Below are 16,595 nucleotides of genomic sequence, written 5' to 3'. Positions count from 1 at the left end.
CATTCTAGTGAAACAGAGAGCAAGGTAGTGGCTTGCAACAGAGAGTGGCTGCAAGGTAATTATTCACAAATAAGACATTTTGTATTGCTAATACAAATTAATTGAAATAAAATGTGTTTTTATTAATTGTCATTTGTTTTGTATGTTAGCATGTTTGCCTACGTCCGGTATATCGATGACAACATCCGACAGATAGTGCCCTTGGACAACATAAAAGGCTTCTGTCCAAAAGATGTGAAAGATTTTGAAACAAAGAAAAAATACAGTATTTTGTGGAAGAAATCGCCAGAGGACCAGGGGCAATACTACAAAGCACAGATATTAAAATTGGCTGGTAGGTATTTAAAGCTACACTACACCCCCTAATTGTATCTTAATTTTAAGTATATCAGTCAAAATATTTGTTGCACTGCTCTAAACATAGATGTGGGTATTACAGTTACTGTTACAAAAGATTCTTAAACAACCACTAACATCTTTAACATCTTTGGCGACAAACAACTGTAGTTATTTTTGTGTGAGTTTTTTTTGTTGGTTTGTTGTTACTTGTATTTAGTTTCTTTCTTCTATTCTTCAGAATCTGAAGAGGAATTAAAGCGTGAGCGAATCTCAATACCTCCACTCAACAGTGATGAGGAAGACTGGTCATCTACCAAAAGCTCCACGAATCCATCTGTAAGCTATGTAATGCATCTCTTAATTAATACAATTGAGTGCATTATTGCTGCACATTTTTCAGCAGCGTAGTTCCGGAGGTAGTTTTTTCATAAATTTATCCCATAGGGATTAGTGTTGTCACGATACCAAAATTATTGTTTCGATACCGATACCAAGTCAAGTATTGCGATTTCGATACTTTTTCGATACTTTTCCTGAAAAGGAAGAAACACTCTCAAATATCATTGTTGTGATTTATTTTAAAATCGGGACAACATTCTAATCATATAACACTCTAATAAATGAACATATGAACAGCAGATTAAACATTTGAACAAAATATGAAATATAAAAATATCAAAAATAAATTAGAGCAATGACATTCAAGGTAAAAAAATAATAAATTTAGCAGCATTATCTCAGTTATCATAAGAAACGTAAGAGTTACCGGTTATAACTTTATCTTGATTCTGATTCTTTAAAGTAAAAAAGATGACTGAAAAAGTAGAATTAAATTAAATACATTTATGGTAAGATTACTACATTTTATTTAATTAAACGCATTTATGGTGAAATTACTACATTTTCAGGTCAATCTGTGTTAATTTTGACCACAAAACATGCGCTGTCACTTTAATTCAGCGCGTGCAGCACAGCAGAAATAGACTCTGTGCTGAAACGATCTCTGCACTGCTGTATACGCATCGCCGGACTGCAACCGCGTGCAGTGTGAAAGCTCTGACCTGTTAACATGGGTACGGATAAAAATACGCACCGCATACCCACTGCAAACGGAGTATGTGTGAAACGGGCGTCACTTGCGCTCGCACATGCAGCCATCTCGCTGTAGTGTTTGTCACATGACAGCTGCAGCTTCTTTGCTGCGTGCGTGAGGATAAAAAACACAGACGTCCATAGGGAGGCATGCGTTGCACACACGAACAAGAAATACATCTCTTACAAGTCTGGAACGCTGTCATTCTTAGAAGTATCGATACTAATAAATTTAGGAATCGTGACGTTTTTAATTTCCGAGAATCGCAATACTTTTGAAGTATCGGTGCACCGTGCAACACTAATAGGGATTTAAAAAATAGTCTCCATTAAAGTGTTGTAAGTCATGAACCAAACCAATCAAAGCTATGAGGTTAATCACAAATTCTGCTGTAAAAAAAATATTTTTTTGTTTATTTTATAGTGTGACAAGAGAAATGACCAGACAAAAAAAAAAGCCAGCAGTCCAAAGCATACAAAAACGGAAAACTTTAATGGAAATCCTAAAAGAAAAGAAAAAAGTTGTCCAGAGCAGTTACGAAACACACAATGAGTATGTCCCCTTGGATGTGCACAAGGAACTGCAAGACAAGTACTACAACATCAGAAAAAGGATGCGAGAGGAGGAGATGAGTAATGAAGACAAAGAGAAGAAAATTAAATGTTTAAAAGAAGAGAATAGGGACACGAAAGCTGAACTGCAGCAACTAAGGCGGTTAAACCTTCATCTCCAAGAGGAGCTCTTCCAAAACAAAAAAAGTGAGCATTTTCAAACTGGTTGGCTATTAATTTAACATAGATCTTAGATCATCATATGTCCTTAGAAAGAATTGGACACTTTTAAATGCAACTTATAGCCTGTGATTTTTACACTTTTATTGCAACAAAACTATTAAAAGTGTTGCTTAATCTGATATTACAGTAACACAAAAGGAGCCACAGTCCTCTTCTGCAGGCCACACTCCACTCCCACAGCAGCCAGTTCACGGTCCAGAAGAACCAGCAGAGGAGCAAACGGCTATAATACTCAAACGTGAGCATTTTAAAACTGTTTGACTATTAATTTTACATGCATGTTTTTAAAGTTCTTAGAAAGAATTGGACACATTCAAATGTAAGTTATAGGCGGTGATTGATTAAAAAAAACTAATATAGTTATCATTCTTGGTGTGAATGGGCCTTTACTCTGATATTACAGTAACACAAAAGGAGCCACAGTCCTCTTCTGCAGGCCAGACTCCACTCCCACAGCAGCCAGTTCACGGTCCAGAAGAACCAGCAGAGGAGCAGAGCATAAGACACAGGGATGACAAGGTATTTCGTAGACTGTAAAACACAAACTCTAAATATACCTATCATTTTAATTAGGGATGTCCCGATACCACTTTTTGCAGAACGAGTCCGATACCGATACTTTGATTTTTGGTACTTGCCGATACCGATACCGTAACCGATCCAGGGCCTGAATTTCGTTTTGGAAAATGGGGGGGAAATCCCCCCTTAGGTGATTCTTATGGGGGGGAATTTTTAATTTGAGGGGGGAGTTTAGACTTTTTTTTATTATTATTATTACATTTATCTCGCCTAAATGTATGCTCACTCATTGCATTTTTACAATGGGGTAATTTTGTTCTTAAGAATTTACACAACACAAGGAAGCTTGATTTCAATATTTGAATTAAATTGAAAAAAGTAGCACAAATATATACAACAGAATAAAGATACCAATAAAGATAAAAGTTTTTGCTTAGGTCTAACACTAGTATTCAGAAATACTACAGAGACTGAATAAAGTAATCAAATGTAAAATAACACTGGGTAGTATTTTAGTCCTGACTAAATAAATTACACAGGCTATTAATCCTGATTCCTTCAAATGAAAGCTATGTTTTGTTGTTTTAACAACCAAATTAATGACAGACACATATGGCTGCTGTCCCTTTAAGAGCTAGTGCACGGATCCTGTGTTCATTATTCGGTTGCTAAGTCGTGACGTAACCACTCTCCGATAATACTCTTTCCGGGTCCAAAGTCCAGGTCCTCTCTACCTACCTACCGCTTTCGCTAGTGTTTTGGTTATTATTGAGTGTTTTTACAATGCCGCAGTGCTGTGTCCCGTGTCCCGAGCTAACTCACTTCAACCTCGTAAATCTTCTTTTTCATTGATGCCTGGACTCTACCCTTAATTATGCCACCTGAGTGATGAGCTACACTAACCACTCTGTTGGTGTTAAAGGAATTTAAACCCTTTTTGACCGCCAAGGGTGCCTCACTAAGAAGGACGTGATCGTAAATAAATTTACAGGTTCCACCATTGTTATTTCTGGACGAGAGGAGCGCTTGGACCCGGAAAAGGCTAAACGTCACGCGTGACGTCAGACTTAACAATCGGATACGGTCAAGTGCGATTTATGCTTAAGACATAACCGACTGTGTTTAGAGGATACTCACCAAGACCGAAAATTGACATAATTTTCGCATGTTTTTGACTGTTAAAGCGATATAATCCACGAAAAATAACTTTTGTTACCCGCAAGCTGTTTGTGAGGCGGCTTTACTCTATGTATGTGTGCAGAGAAAAAAAACATCTCTCAGTTTTTACATAATTTTGTGTGAATTCGTCCGTACAAGCGCAAGACGTGAAAGATAATTTAAATCAGTATTCGTGCGCTGAGACGCTGGTTTGCGGGGCGCGCGCTTCGGATGTTTGCGTTCATGGAACCTCTTGACCTGCACACGTCCTGTAATAATGTAGGGAACCACGCGTTATACTTAAAATCAGGAATTTTTATGAGTACGAGTATATGAGGACAGTATCGTCCCGATCCCCGATGCCAGTATCGGTATCGGGACATCCCTAATTTTAATGCAAAGCAGGGGAGTCTCGAGAAGCCAGGTTATCTAGTTTATCCCTGTATACCCTTACAACATTTTTTATTCAGGTGTGGTATTAGTATTCTTATTTTAAACTAGGACTGCGCGATTAATCACAATGAAACAGCGCGGTAGTCATGCATTATAAATTCATAATACAATTTTTCTGGATCTCATGAAGTCATAATGTTCCTCATTTAAATAATACCCAACCACGAAATACGCAAAAAAGTACATACTTCTCCAGCCATCGTGGCCAAGAGTCAAGGCCACGGAGGCCAGTCCTACATGACTCCTCAAACTACCTGCATCGCCATGGCCCCCTGAGTTACCTGCTACCTATTGGTGCCAAGTAATCCGTAAAACCAATATAATGCAGGGATGCAAACAGTGCGCTTTTCGACGCCTCCCGCTTTTTTCGCGTCAGTTTGGGTGACTTGGGTCTGAGAGTGTCTGATTATAATTTCACAAAGTCATCTGAAGCCATTCCATAGCTTAATGTGAGGGACAGAAGTCTATTTACATCATTAAATTAAAGTTTACAGAAACTCGTTTTCCCTCCTCTGCGGCTGTCAATCATTCTCCATTCAGTATTCAAACAGCGCGCGCGCCTCGTCCGGTTACAGCAGGATGCACGGTAAAACTCTCTCCAATGTGCGCATTTAAGTGCAGCGCTGCACACTGTGACTCCATGTTGCTTTGAGCACATCATTCTGCATCCGTGATGCGCATACGCGCTTTGTGCGCTCTGTTTTGAAGCGTTTCATATTATCATGGTTTTGCGCACTGAAAGATTATTTAAAGCCTATATTTTTTATACCTAGCCTGCACAATACATTTAAAATAAGCATAATTTAATTGTATATTATTTCTGTGTAGTGTAGGCTATATGAATATATAGGCCTACACTTCTGAATTCTTGACATTCATATATACAAAATTGTAAAATGTATGATTGCCTGATTGAATTTTATAAGAGTACTAATAGTAATTTGTTTTTATTAACATGTTTAGATTTTATAAAATTACTGTGCAGATTTTCTCAAGAATTACTTTTTGCTGCTGATTTATATACTCACTAAGTTTAATAAAAATACATAATACATTTATGTAATATTTAAAGGTGTTAACTGTAATCTTACACTGCAAAATGATAACTTACAAAGGATTAAATTCATCACAATTATGTAAGTAGCTGGATATTTGCCGCGGGGCGAGGGCTTCGATAACCTCTCTCTTTTTTGACCATACATGTGTTTGCATCCCTGATAATGGTTGACCTCTACTTTTAAATGAGCTAAAATGGTCTTATGCATATTATAATTTTTTTTTCAGGATCTAGGACATGGAGTCCTGATACCCACAGGAAAGTGGGATGTCGTGAGGAGATTAGAGGGGGACTCAAAATTCTGCAAGAGCTTGGCTGTAGTCATATGGGGTACCACAGTCCTCAAACAGAGGAGCGTTACGGGGATGAAATGTAACGCAATAAAAACGGCTGAGGCAAAACCACCTCTGAGTCCAGAAAAAATCTCAGCTATCAAAGGTAAAACTGTCAAATTTAGCTATAATTAAATCTCAACACAAGACACTAGGGCTGTAATCTCCCAGTTGACTAGTCAATTAATTGGTACGTTCTTGATTTTTCTAACGTAATTTTTTGTCGATTTTTAGTAGAAGTTTCTGGACTTCAGTCGACCAAGATTTTCTTTGGTTGATTACGGCCCTACAAGACACATTATAGACCTTATGTAGCCCTGCCCCTTTTCAGCACTGCACTCTTTGTCTTTTGTCTTCCGGTCTGTATTTTCACACCGATCTTGCGCATTTATTAATGATTTATTGTCATTCCATTATCACATTGTACACGAAACACTTTGTATTTACAAATTATTTGGTAAATCATTAGTCATGATCAGTACTTGAAGTAAAAAATTTATTTATTTATTTATTTGTGTGTGTGTGTGTGTGTGTGTGTGTGTGTGTGTGTGTGTGTGTGTGTGTGTGTTCTAAACAGAGTGTCTGTCTCAGGCTGAAGGAAAGGGGTCACACCTCAGAGGAAATAAATAAGCGCCTCCTAAGTGTACGGAAATACCTGGCTGAGAAGATCAGTGATATAAACAGGACAAAAACCATCAGTGGTAAGTATCTAAATACCCATTTCTTAAGTAAGGGATAATGTATTGCGAGGCGGTTGTTATAGCGAATACAACCCTGTCTTGAATCAGCCTGATGGGGTTGTATTGCAATGACCTATTATCCAACTGCGTGAGACTTTTGTGTGCATGTGCTTGTCAAATAATGTCAAACATTTTGTTAAAGCTTATAACATCTTTGACAAAATAAAAAAAACAACAACACAAGTTTGTGAGTGTGTGCATCTGTGAGTGTAGTGTAGAGAACAAGTTCTGACGTTCGAACAAATCCTGTTAAGTTTTCTGATTTGTATTGTTCATTATTTTTTATAAATTATTTATTGTTCTGACAGCTCAGGTCCCTTTAAAAAAAATAAAAAAAATATATACATCTTTTTGTGCACTTTATTTTAAAAAAGCCTATATATTTGGCAGATGTAAAGCATATATGTTTGTTTTTTTGTGTTAGTCCACTTATTTTATTTTATTTTATTTTATTTTATTACTTTAACAGCTCAGGGATGTTCAAGGAGCAACCTGTTGTTTGTGCACTTTCGGGAGATTTTTTGCACTGTAAATTTGCACTGTCAGTTCTGTTTTTGAATAAAGGGTTGAAAATTTATACTTTTTTTATCCAATTCATCGATTAATAATTTTAAAAAATTGACAGATTAATTACTTATTAAAAGACTCGTTAGTTGCAGCCCTAGAAATGTTTTCTAATAATATCTTTGTAGATTTCTATGTTCATCATTTCATTGGGTAACTGTTGAGCAGCTTTTTTTGTTGAAAGCTTGACCACTTTCTTTGACACATCAGTTCCTACACTTCTTGAGTGCTTGAGTAGTGTTGTAAAATGGATGGTTCGGGTCCTCATGATTGGCTGAATTGCTTTTCTAAGCCACTGTAAAACTCTAAAACATAACAAACACCTGGGACCTCGTTACATCATTAGCCCCTTTCACACATAGTCCTCACTGGTGAATTACTGTTAAAGGGTTAGTTCACCCAAAAATGAAAATTCTGTCAGTAATTACTCTCCCTCATGTTGTTCCAACCCCGTAAGACCTTCGTTCATCTTCGGAACACAAATTAAGATATTTTTGATGAAATCTGAGTGCTGATCACTTCTCCATAGGCTGCTAGGTGGCCCAAACTTGCAGGCCCAGAAAAGTTATTAAAGAGATCGTTAATATAGTCCAAGTGACTACAGTGGCTCAATCTTAAGTATATCAAGCGACGAGAATACTTTTTGTGCACAAAAACAAACAAAAATAACGACTTTATTCCACTATTCATTTCCTTCTCTCTGGGCCTCGTAGTGTTTTTGCGCTGCGCGTCTGTGTTACACGTCACCACGTAGGCTCACTATTGGCCGACGCTTGTCATGTGTGTGATGCGTGATGACGTATAATACAGACGCGCCGCGCAAAAACACTACGAGGCCCAGAGAGAAGGAAATGAATAGTGGAATAAAGTCGTTATTTTTGTTTGTTTTTGCGCACAAAAAGTATTCTCGTCGCTTGATATACTTAAGATTGAGCCACTGTAGTCACTTGGACTATATTAACGATCTCTTTAATAACTTTTCTGGGCCAGCAAGTTTGGGCCACCTAGCAGCCTACGGAGAAGTGATCCAGCACTCAGATTTCATCAAAAATATCTTAATTTGTGTTCCGAAGATGAACGAAGGCCTTACGCGGTTGGAACAACATGAGGGTGAGTAATTACTGACAGAATTTTCATTTTTGGGTGAACTAACCCTTTAAGAGATCGTGTGTGAACAGGACTTTTTTTAAAATACTGGTAAATCAGTTTAGCCAAATAGCCAATTTACCGATTTATTTATTTATCACACAATTGATTTCGGTGCATCCTAGTTGAACTATCTGTTTTATAATTTAAAACCTACACCTGGAGAAGATTAAATAAAAGATGACTAATGCTGAACTTTAAATGACTAGTGGACAAAGTTTACAAAGATCTTGAATCTGCTCAAAGTACGCCCAAAGATGTTGGATGAATATATATAAATATATAATCTTATATACTGGTAATGTGGTTTAAGAGGTACATTGTCCTAATGAATTCTCCTTCTTTTTGCAGGTCTAATCAGTCAGCCCCAGTGAAGCCACACAATGTGTTAATGTAAAAAAAACTGAATTAATTAATAAAAATGTAATATTAATATTTTGTGTCAGATGTTTATTTCCAGCTGGGTTGAGTAAAAAAGCAGGTCTTAATACTGTATATAATTTGTATGTCAGGTGCATGTTCTTTTTGCAAAACAAAACCTGAGCTGTAAGCTATTGAAAAGTTGGTGTGAAGTGTATATCAATTGTGTATAATAGTAGTTATAATTCAAATTAATTTATTAAAAATATAATTAATGTCCTGATTATTAACAGCTAAAAGCATTAAACCTACAAATCTTAACCAATACAAAACTGTAATGGAAACCATTAAATATGTGCAATTCAAGACCAATACAAATTTGTAATGAAACCATCAGAACCAATACAAAACTGTAATGGAAACCATTAAAATACAGACCAATACAAATTTGTAATGGAAACCCTTAAAACCAATAAATCCTAATGGAATATGGCCCAAAACACACTACGTAATGGACTCCACTTGGTAATGGTTTTAATGGTTAACAGCTGATGGTTTGTAATGGTTTTGTAGTGGAAACCATTAGCAATTCTGTAATGGTTTCTATTGTTTTTTTCAGCAGGGCCGGTAGCCGTGTCGCAGCCGTAATGCGCCGCAGATGTGTGCGGTGTAAATGAGGGGATAGACCAACGCTACTTTTGCGTCATCGAAGGGTAACGCCCCTTTTTGGGGGAAGACAAACGGATTCCCCTGAGAACAGAACTCGCTCGCTCTAGATCTGCAAAGTTTCTTGATAGCAAAAATGGCACAAACATACACCCTCTCTTTGCCACCACACCTCTCTTTCATAAAATGCAGTATTCTACTTACAACAAAATGATTGAAGCCTCTACTTATTGCAATAAATAATGCAATCAATTTTCGGCAGAACATCACTTTTCGGCATGACACCGGCCGAGGACCGTGAGCGGTATTTAAAGAAGCTACTGGATACGGGGTTACAGAGGTACGTGTCCCTTTGAAATGGTTGAAAACTGGATGACCCCACGCAGTGGCCAAATATGGACTATCTACCACTATCTCGTGGAATCACCAAGTAAGTATAGCCTATTTTTTTGTCATTAAGTTTAACACACTCACAGTATGACAAACTAGACGATGAAGCCATGTCAAGAGGAGTCGGCGGTTTACTTGGATCATATTTCACTTGATTTAAGCTATTGACATAGTTTTGTTGTCGACTAGCTATAACGTTACTAGTTAAAAAGACGAAGCTGCTAGCAGCTACGTGATTACGACACGCTACCTTGGCTGTTAACTGATTTTACTGTTGAAATAGTGGCAGGCTAGGACTAAAGTGGACTTGGCTGGTTTCTTGGCTTGTGTCTAGAAAGGTCTAGGACTTAGAAAGTTGTAAAAAGTTGTAAAAAGGTTTACAGTGTACGGCAAAAAAAGTCCACTTTAGTGAGAGCTAATCACGTAGCTGATAGCAGCTTCGTCTTTCTAACTAACGTTAACTTAGTAACTGTTAGTCAACAACAAAACTGTCAATAGCTTAAATCAAGTGAAATATGATCCAAGTAACGTTAAACCACCGACTCCTAATCAGGCGCGCTGGAAGCTGTTTCATGCGAGGGGGGCTGAGGGCTGGGTTGGAAAATATGTGACGTCATTATGGTGTGGCTGACGACAAGACATGAAATTTCTCTGTACTGTATGTGTTGTAGCCATTAAAGAAAACATTTAGTTTCATATTTGTTTAAATATAGGCTAATGTTATTTTTTTATTTAAGCAATGTTGATTATGAAAGTGAGAATGCAGCATGAGAAAGATAAAGATACATTATGAGATGGCAATATGGCTGGAGACATGGAGTGGGTAAGACATGATTTTGACCACTTCATTGAGTTTTGTTTTGTAGAAAGACTATTTTTAAAAGATTTTCGTTTTGTATAAATTGTATCTTAATTTTGATCAATGTTTTATCAACCTTATTTAATAAATAAGAAGCAAATATATAGCAGACAATGTAATAAGGCGCCGGCACAATCACTTGCATTGCACGTGAACTGGAGGGCGCCGAAACTCAGCTTGTGCCTCACAGATTTGAGAAATATATATATAGGTTATCTATTAAAGAAAGCTTGAAATGTCTACTTTTAAACGAAACTATTCAAAACGCAAAGAAATAGGCTACACTCTGATTATGTAATTATCACATTTCACATGCATTTCTCTCTGACGTTCATGCGAGTCCCCACGCCAACTTCATCTTTGCAGCAACACAGAAAACACCAGTTTATTAATAAACAATTAAATGTCTCCTTGCTATTTTTGACACATTAATACCTTTGCCGGTTCTTTGTGGCAATCTTTGCGTGCGGCTGTGCGCTTGAGTGCGGCTATATTATGTACACACGTATTATCCTGTATAGGCTAGCCTATTCAAGTTATAAAATGTATATAAATGGGCGATTTGTCCACTAAATGAACAACTACTAGTCGACTAGAAAAAAACTTTAGTCGGAGGCAGCCCTTATTCCACATATTCTGGGTTGAGCGATCGACCATTAAGCAGAGATGGGGGACTCGAGTCATATGACTTGACTCGAGTCAGACTTAAGTCGCAAATTTTAGGACTTGAGACTTGCTTGACAAATATTAATAAAAGACTTGACTTGACTTTGACTTGATATTCATGACTTGAGACTTGACTCGGACTTGAGGTAAATGACTCGAAATAACTTGTCTTTTTAAAAATAAATATCTGTATTTGAACGCACCGCAACAATCACGTGACGCAGTAGGAACGCTCGCTGTGTGAACAAAAGCCGTAATAATGCAGTGTCGTAGTGATGACGCTGAAGCGCGGGATCGTTCGCCCGCTGTGAAACGGTACGTAATGCGCAAGTTTATGATCGAATCAGAGAAAGAAAAAAATTAAATAATGCACAAGCATGGCAAGCGAGAGAGAGAGAGTTCGCAGCTCATAAGCAAACTTAAGACGCTGCTAAGACATTACATGTCTTTAGGGGTTGTGTGTGAACGCAATCTCTGATTCCGGGAAATCACTGGCACTGCCAGACTGACAGTGTGAATGAACCTAAATCAAACGAACCCGGGTCAAATCTTGGGTCACTTTACCCGTGTATTTTCTGGAATCTCTGTGTGAAAGGGGCTTTGGTCACACACCCTGACAAAGGCTCATTAGCCACAAGTCAACGCATAGTTGTGCAAGTACTTGTCACCTGATTTTAAAATATTAAAGCCATGATGAAATAAAGGCTTTCTATGTATTTTTAATAATATCGAGTGCCTTGGATTAATGATTTTTTTAATGATCTGAATAATCCCTTACATACAAAAGCACAGAGAAAAACTGTAATTTAATAATAATTAATAATGCATTGGTACAGTCTACCGTTCTCTGGGATTTGTTTCATGATAATCGAATGTAAAGAGTTTTATCTCTAAAAACGTACTCGGTTACTAACGTAACCTCGGTTCTCTCTAGAAGAGGGAACGAGTACTGCGTTTTGTAAAAACGCTACGGGAAAAGTCTCTTTTCACGAAATACTGAAGCAAAAAATTATCCTTAATTTTCATACATGTAAAGCGCGTTGCGGCAGTGCTTAGCTATGGCGAGACGGCTCGCTCGCTCATTGGCTGCTCTGCAGCAACTGCATAAGCCTATCGAGCGAGGCCTGAGGTGACGTCAGGCCAATGAGGACGCTTCGCGCCCTCCTAGCCATTTCCCGCCGAGATGGGTGTGGCTAGCCTCTATATAAGGAGCTCGAGAAGGCTGATTCACTTGATTTTCATCGCCGAAGCGAACCAGAGTGAACCGTACGCACGGCAGAGAACGCAGTACTCGTTCCCTCTTCTAGAGAGAACCGAGGTTACGTTAGTAACCGAGTACGTTCTCTTACGAGAGTCCTCTCGTACTGCGTTTTGTAAAAACGCTACGGGAACCCCTTGTAAAGCGCCGTGCGTGCTGGGATAAAGACACCAATCACTGGAGCAAACCAGGTGTACAGTGCATAATCACCAGATAGACTCACAAAGAGTCTGATTACATAATTCCCCATATTGCAACGTCCACGGACGTAAAACATGACCTCACAGAGAGAGTCTAGAGACAAGAGGGGATTCCTCTGTCCTTATAAGGTTGCGTCAGCAGACGCGAATATGACATAGCATAGACAGGGTGGGGAAACCTGAGCTAAATGCGGGAAATGTGGGTCTTACACAATTCTGCCCATAAGACAGTCGGCAGCGCATTGCGCATGCGATTTCAGTGTTCTAGTTAGACAGCTGAATCGGCTACACCGATAGTAGCTTAGCCTGCAAGGCGGGAACCTCTAGGTTGTAAAACCTAATAAATGTAGACGGCGAGGCCCAGCCCGCCGCCGTACATATATCCTGTAAGGAAATCCCGCTGGACCAAGCCCACGAGGAGGCAACACCCCTCGTGGAGTGCGCTCTAACTCCCAACGGGCACTGGAGGCCCTTGGCAGTATAAGCCAGCGCTATGGCATCAACTATCCATCTGGATAGGCTCTGTTTCGAAACAGCCATTCCCTTGGAACGTCCACTGAACGAGACAAAGAGCTGCTCAGTCTGTCTGAAGACAGTAGAGCGGGACACGTAAGCTCTTAAAGCCCTAATGGGGCAGAGAAAACTTGAGTCCCCTTCCTCACTTGATCCCGGCAGGGCAGACAGGGAGATGACCTGAGCCCGAAATGGTGTGTTGAGGGATTTTGGCACATATCCATGCTTAGGTTTGAGTATGACTTTAGAGTCATTAGGTCCAAACTCTAAGCACGTTGGGCTCACAGAGAGCGCGTGCAGGTCGCCTATGCGCTTCACTGAAGCGAGAGCCATCAAAAACACTGTTTTGAAAGACAAATGCTTGAGGCTAATAGATTGGATAGGCTCGAAAGGGGCACCTTTCATGGCCGCCAAAACCGTAGAAAGGTCCCACATAGGAACTGAAGGAGGTCTGGGAGGATTTAGCCTCCTAGCTCCCCTGAGGAAGCGGATGACTAAGTCGTTCCTTCCTAGAGACTGCCCCAGCGTTGTTCTGGAAAACGCTGTAATAGCCGCCACATAAACTTTGAGCGTGGAAGGGGATCTGCCCTTATCCAACAGCTCCTGTAGGAAGGAGAGAACCTCCGTCACCTCACAATTGAGAGGTGATATGCTCCGAGCTGTACACCAGCCGGAGAAAACCGACCACTTCGAGGCATAAAGCCGCCGAGTCGACGGCGCTCTGGCCTGAGTGATGGTGTTTATCACTCCCTCTGCGAGGTTAACGGATAACCGTTGAGCGCCCACACGTGAAGCGACCACAGCTCCGGGTGCGGATGCCAAATCGAGCCCCCGGCCTGCGAGAGGAGATCTCTCCTCAATGGCACTGGCCATGGAGCGATGTCTGCTAGCTGCATCAGGACTGGGAACCATGCTTGGTTCTTCCAGAACGGTGCTACAAGCAGTATTGAGCATTTCGTTTCCTTGACCCGCTCTAACACCTGAGGCAGGAGGGAGACGGGGGGAAAAGCATAAAGCGGGCAGCGCGGCCACACGTGGGACAGCGCGCTGTCGTTCTTGGAAAAGAACACGGGGCAATGAGCGTTTTCGCGGGACGCGAATAGGTCCACCTCCGCTCTGCCGAATCTCTCCCACAACAGCCGGGCTGTTTGTGGGTGTAGAGACCATTCGCCCAGGGGAATGTTGTTCCTGGACAGTCTGTCTGGGCCCACATTCTGGAGCCCAGGCACATGCACTGCTCTCAGCGAGCGCAAACTGTGCTGAGCCCATATTAGGAGGCGTTTCGCCAGCCTGTACATGGATGTGGATCTCAGACCGCCCTGGCGATTTATATAGGACACCACGGCCGTGTTGTCCGAACGGACTACGACGTGTTGGTCCTTGATGTGGGGATAAAAGCGCGTTAGCGCGTTGTGCACTGCCAGCATTTCCAGGCAGTTGATGTGTTGGAGCTTTTCTCGTTTCGACCACAGGCCGAAGAACGGTCTGCCCTCGAGCAGCGCTCCCCATCCCGAGGTGGATGCGTCGGTCGACACCATCCTCACTCTCGAGGAAGTCCCCAGGCTTACACCTGATCGGTACCAGTCGTCTGCCAACCAAGGTGTCAGGGCTGTGACACAGCTCTGATCGACCTTGAGACGCAACCGGCCGGACACCCACGCTCCGCGCGGTACTCGCGCTTTCAACCAGAACTGCAGAGGGCGCATGCGGAGCAAGCCCAGCTGGAGAACCGTTGATGCTGAGGCCATGAGACCTAGCATCCTTTGAAACGTTTTGAGCGGGGTAGACGCGCCGCAGCGGAAAGATCTCGCCACGCGCTGAATGTGCAGCACGCGCTGTGGCGACAGCCGCGCTGTCATAGACTGTGAGTCCAGAATGGTACCCAGAAACGAAATCGTTTGACTGGGGTTCAGTGAACTCTTCGTCCAATTGACCGTGATACCAAGATTCTCGAGGTGGTCGAGTAAAATGGTTTTGTGCTCCACGAGCTGTGATCGTGATTGAGCTAGGATCAGCCAGTCGTCCAAATAGTTCAGCACTCGCATGCCTCTGAGTCTGAGAGGAGCGAGCGCCGCGTCCATGCATTTCGTAAATGTACGAGGTGCCAGGGACAAGCCGAACGGAAGGACTGTATACTGGTATATCTGACCCTCGAAGGCGAATCTCAAGTATCGCCTGTGACGTGACGCTATCTGTATTTGAAAATACGCGTCCTTCAGATCTATTGACATGAACCAGTCTCCTCGGCGAACCTGCGCGAGAATTTTCCTGGTCGTGAGCATTTTGAAACTGCGTTTCACTAATGCTTTGTTCAGCCGTCTTAGATCCAGTATGGGTCTGATACCACCGTCCTTTTTGGGGACTAGAAAGTATCTGCTGTATAGCCCCCCTTCGCTTTGAGCCAGGGGTACATGCTCTATCGCCCCTTTGCATATCAGTTTTGATATTTCGGCGCGAAGTAGGTGTGCTACTTCTAAATTCACCGTAGTCTCGACGCGCGCTGTGAAGCGGGGAGGGCGTCGACAAAACTGTAGCGAGAAGCCTCTCTTTATAATGCCTAGCACCCAGTCCGAAACCCCTGGAAGCGCTGCCCATGCTTCTGCATGGCTGGCTAAGGGCTGGATGCGAAGCGCGCTCTGTTCGCCGTGCGACAGAGGTGCTTCGAGGTGCGATAACATAGGCGTTATGCCTGTGGCATTCGAGGCGGGGGGCGCGCTTAATACAGCGGGCAGAGCGTTCGTCCTCGACCTTACTACAGTGCTTAACTGAGTGAGGGAGGTCTGAGTGAGCCCCGCGGGACTCATGTCTGCGAGTAAACGTGGGCGGGAAGCGGGCACATTTACTGCTTTGGCCGCGCTGCCTGTCTGAGCAGAGCGAGCGCGCACAGGTTTCGTTTTTACAGAGAGCCTGTGGTCTGTGAGACATAGTGTGTGTGGGCACTGGGGAGTGGGCACTTTCACTATATTGGAAGCGCAATCGACCTGAGTCGATTTTATGTGCGCGAGCCCTAAGTGTAGGGCTGTGCTTGTGTGTAGGGATGGGCACTGAGGAGTGGGCATCGACACTACATTTATAGCACCAACGGCCGTGGCCGGGACACCAGAAAATACACTCTTTTCGGGATATATCTGGGTAGCCGTGAAAACGGCTTTTGTGTGCAGGCGAGCGGGCAACTGTGCAGGCTTGCGTCTTGCAGAAAACGCTGGAACAGTCGCAAGTCTTGGGACTGAAACAGCGGTGCGCTTGGGTGAGAGACCGGCCGCAGCGGGGCTCACACACCTGCGCTTCCCTAGGAGTGCTAGGACTTCTTCGGGGCTTCCGGCTTCACCACAACCCTCGGCCGAGGCCCGCGCTGAGCAGGGCGTCGGCTGGTAGAGCGAGAGCGGGACCTAGAGCTGTGCTGCTGTCGCTGCTGTCGCTGCTGAGCAGGTGTGGCGGAAGGCGGGGGCTGATGCTGAGAGCTTCGCGGATTCTGTTTATCGCGATTC

The 16,595-nt window shown here is 42.1% G+C and overlaps 1 protein-coding gene and 1 pseudogene across 2 annotated transcripts in view; one reads left to right on the top strand and one right to left on the bottom strand.

Moving 5' to 3' along the window:
* Positions 1–16,595, bottom strand: part of LOC309474967 (elastase-1-like) — a 130,695-nt pseudogene that overhangs the window by 70,026 nt on the left and 44,074 nt on the right. The gene's annotated exons all lie outside the window — the stretch shown is intronic.
* On the top strand, positions 164–8,569 carry LOC309474914 (uncharacterized protein; the record flags this gene model as incomplete). Its single annotated transcript, XM_082137533.1, has 7 exons — positions 164–334; positions 578–675; positions 1,856–2,190; positions 2,354–2,464; positions 2,630–2,745; positions 5,641–5,851; positions 8,547–8,569. The coding sequence occupies exons 2-7, from the start codon at positions 632–634 to the stop codon at positions 8,567–8,569; spliced, it is 840 nt and encodes a 279-aa protein (XP_081993659.1). The 5' UTR covers positions 164–334; positions 578–631.

This window comes from Leuciscus leuciscus (assembly GCF_965113295.1).
Source record: "Leuciscus leuciscus genome assembly, chromosome: 15".
NCBI classification, from domain to species: Eukaryota; Metazoa; Chordata; class Actinopteri; order Cypriniformes; family Leuciscidae; genus Leuciscus; species Leuciscus leuciscus.
The sequence above is the reverse complement of the archived record's forward strand: the minus strand, read 5'-3'. Positions and strand labels throughout refer to the sequence as shown.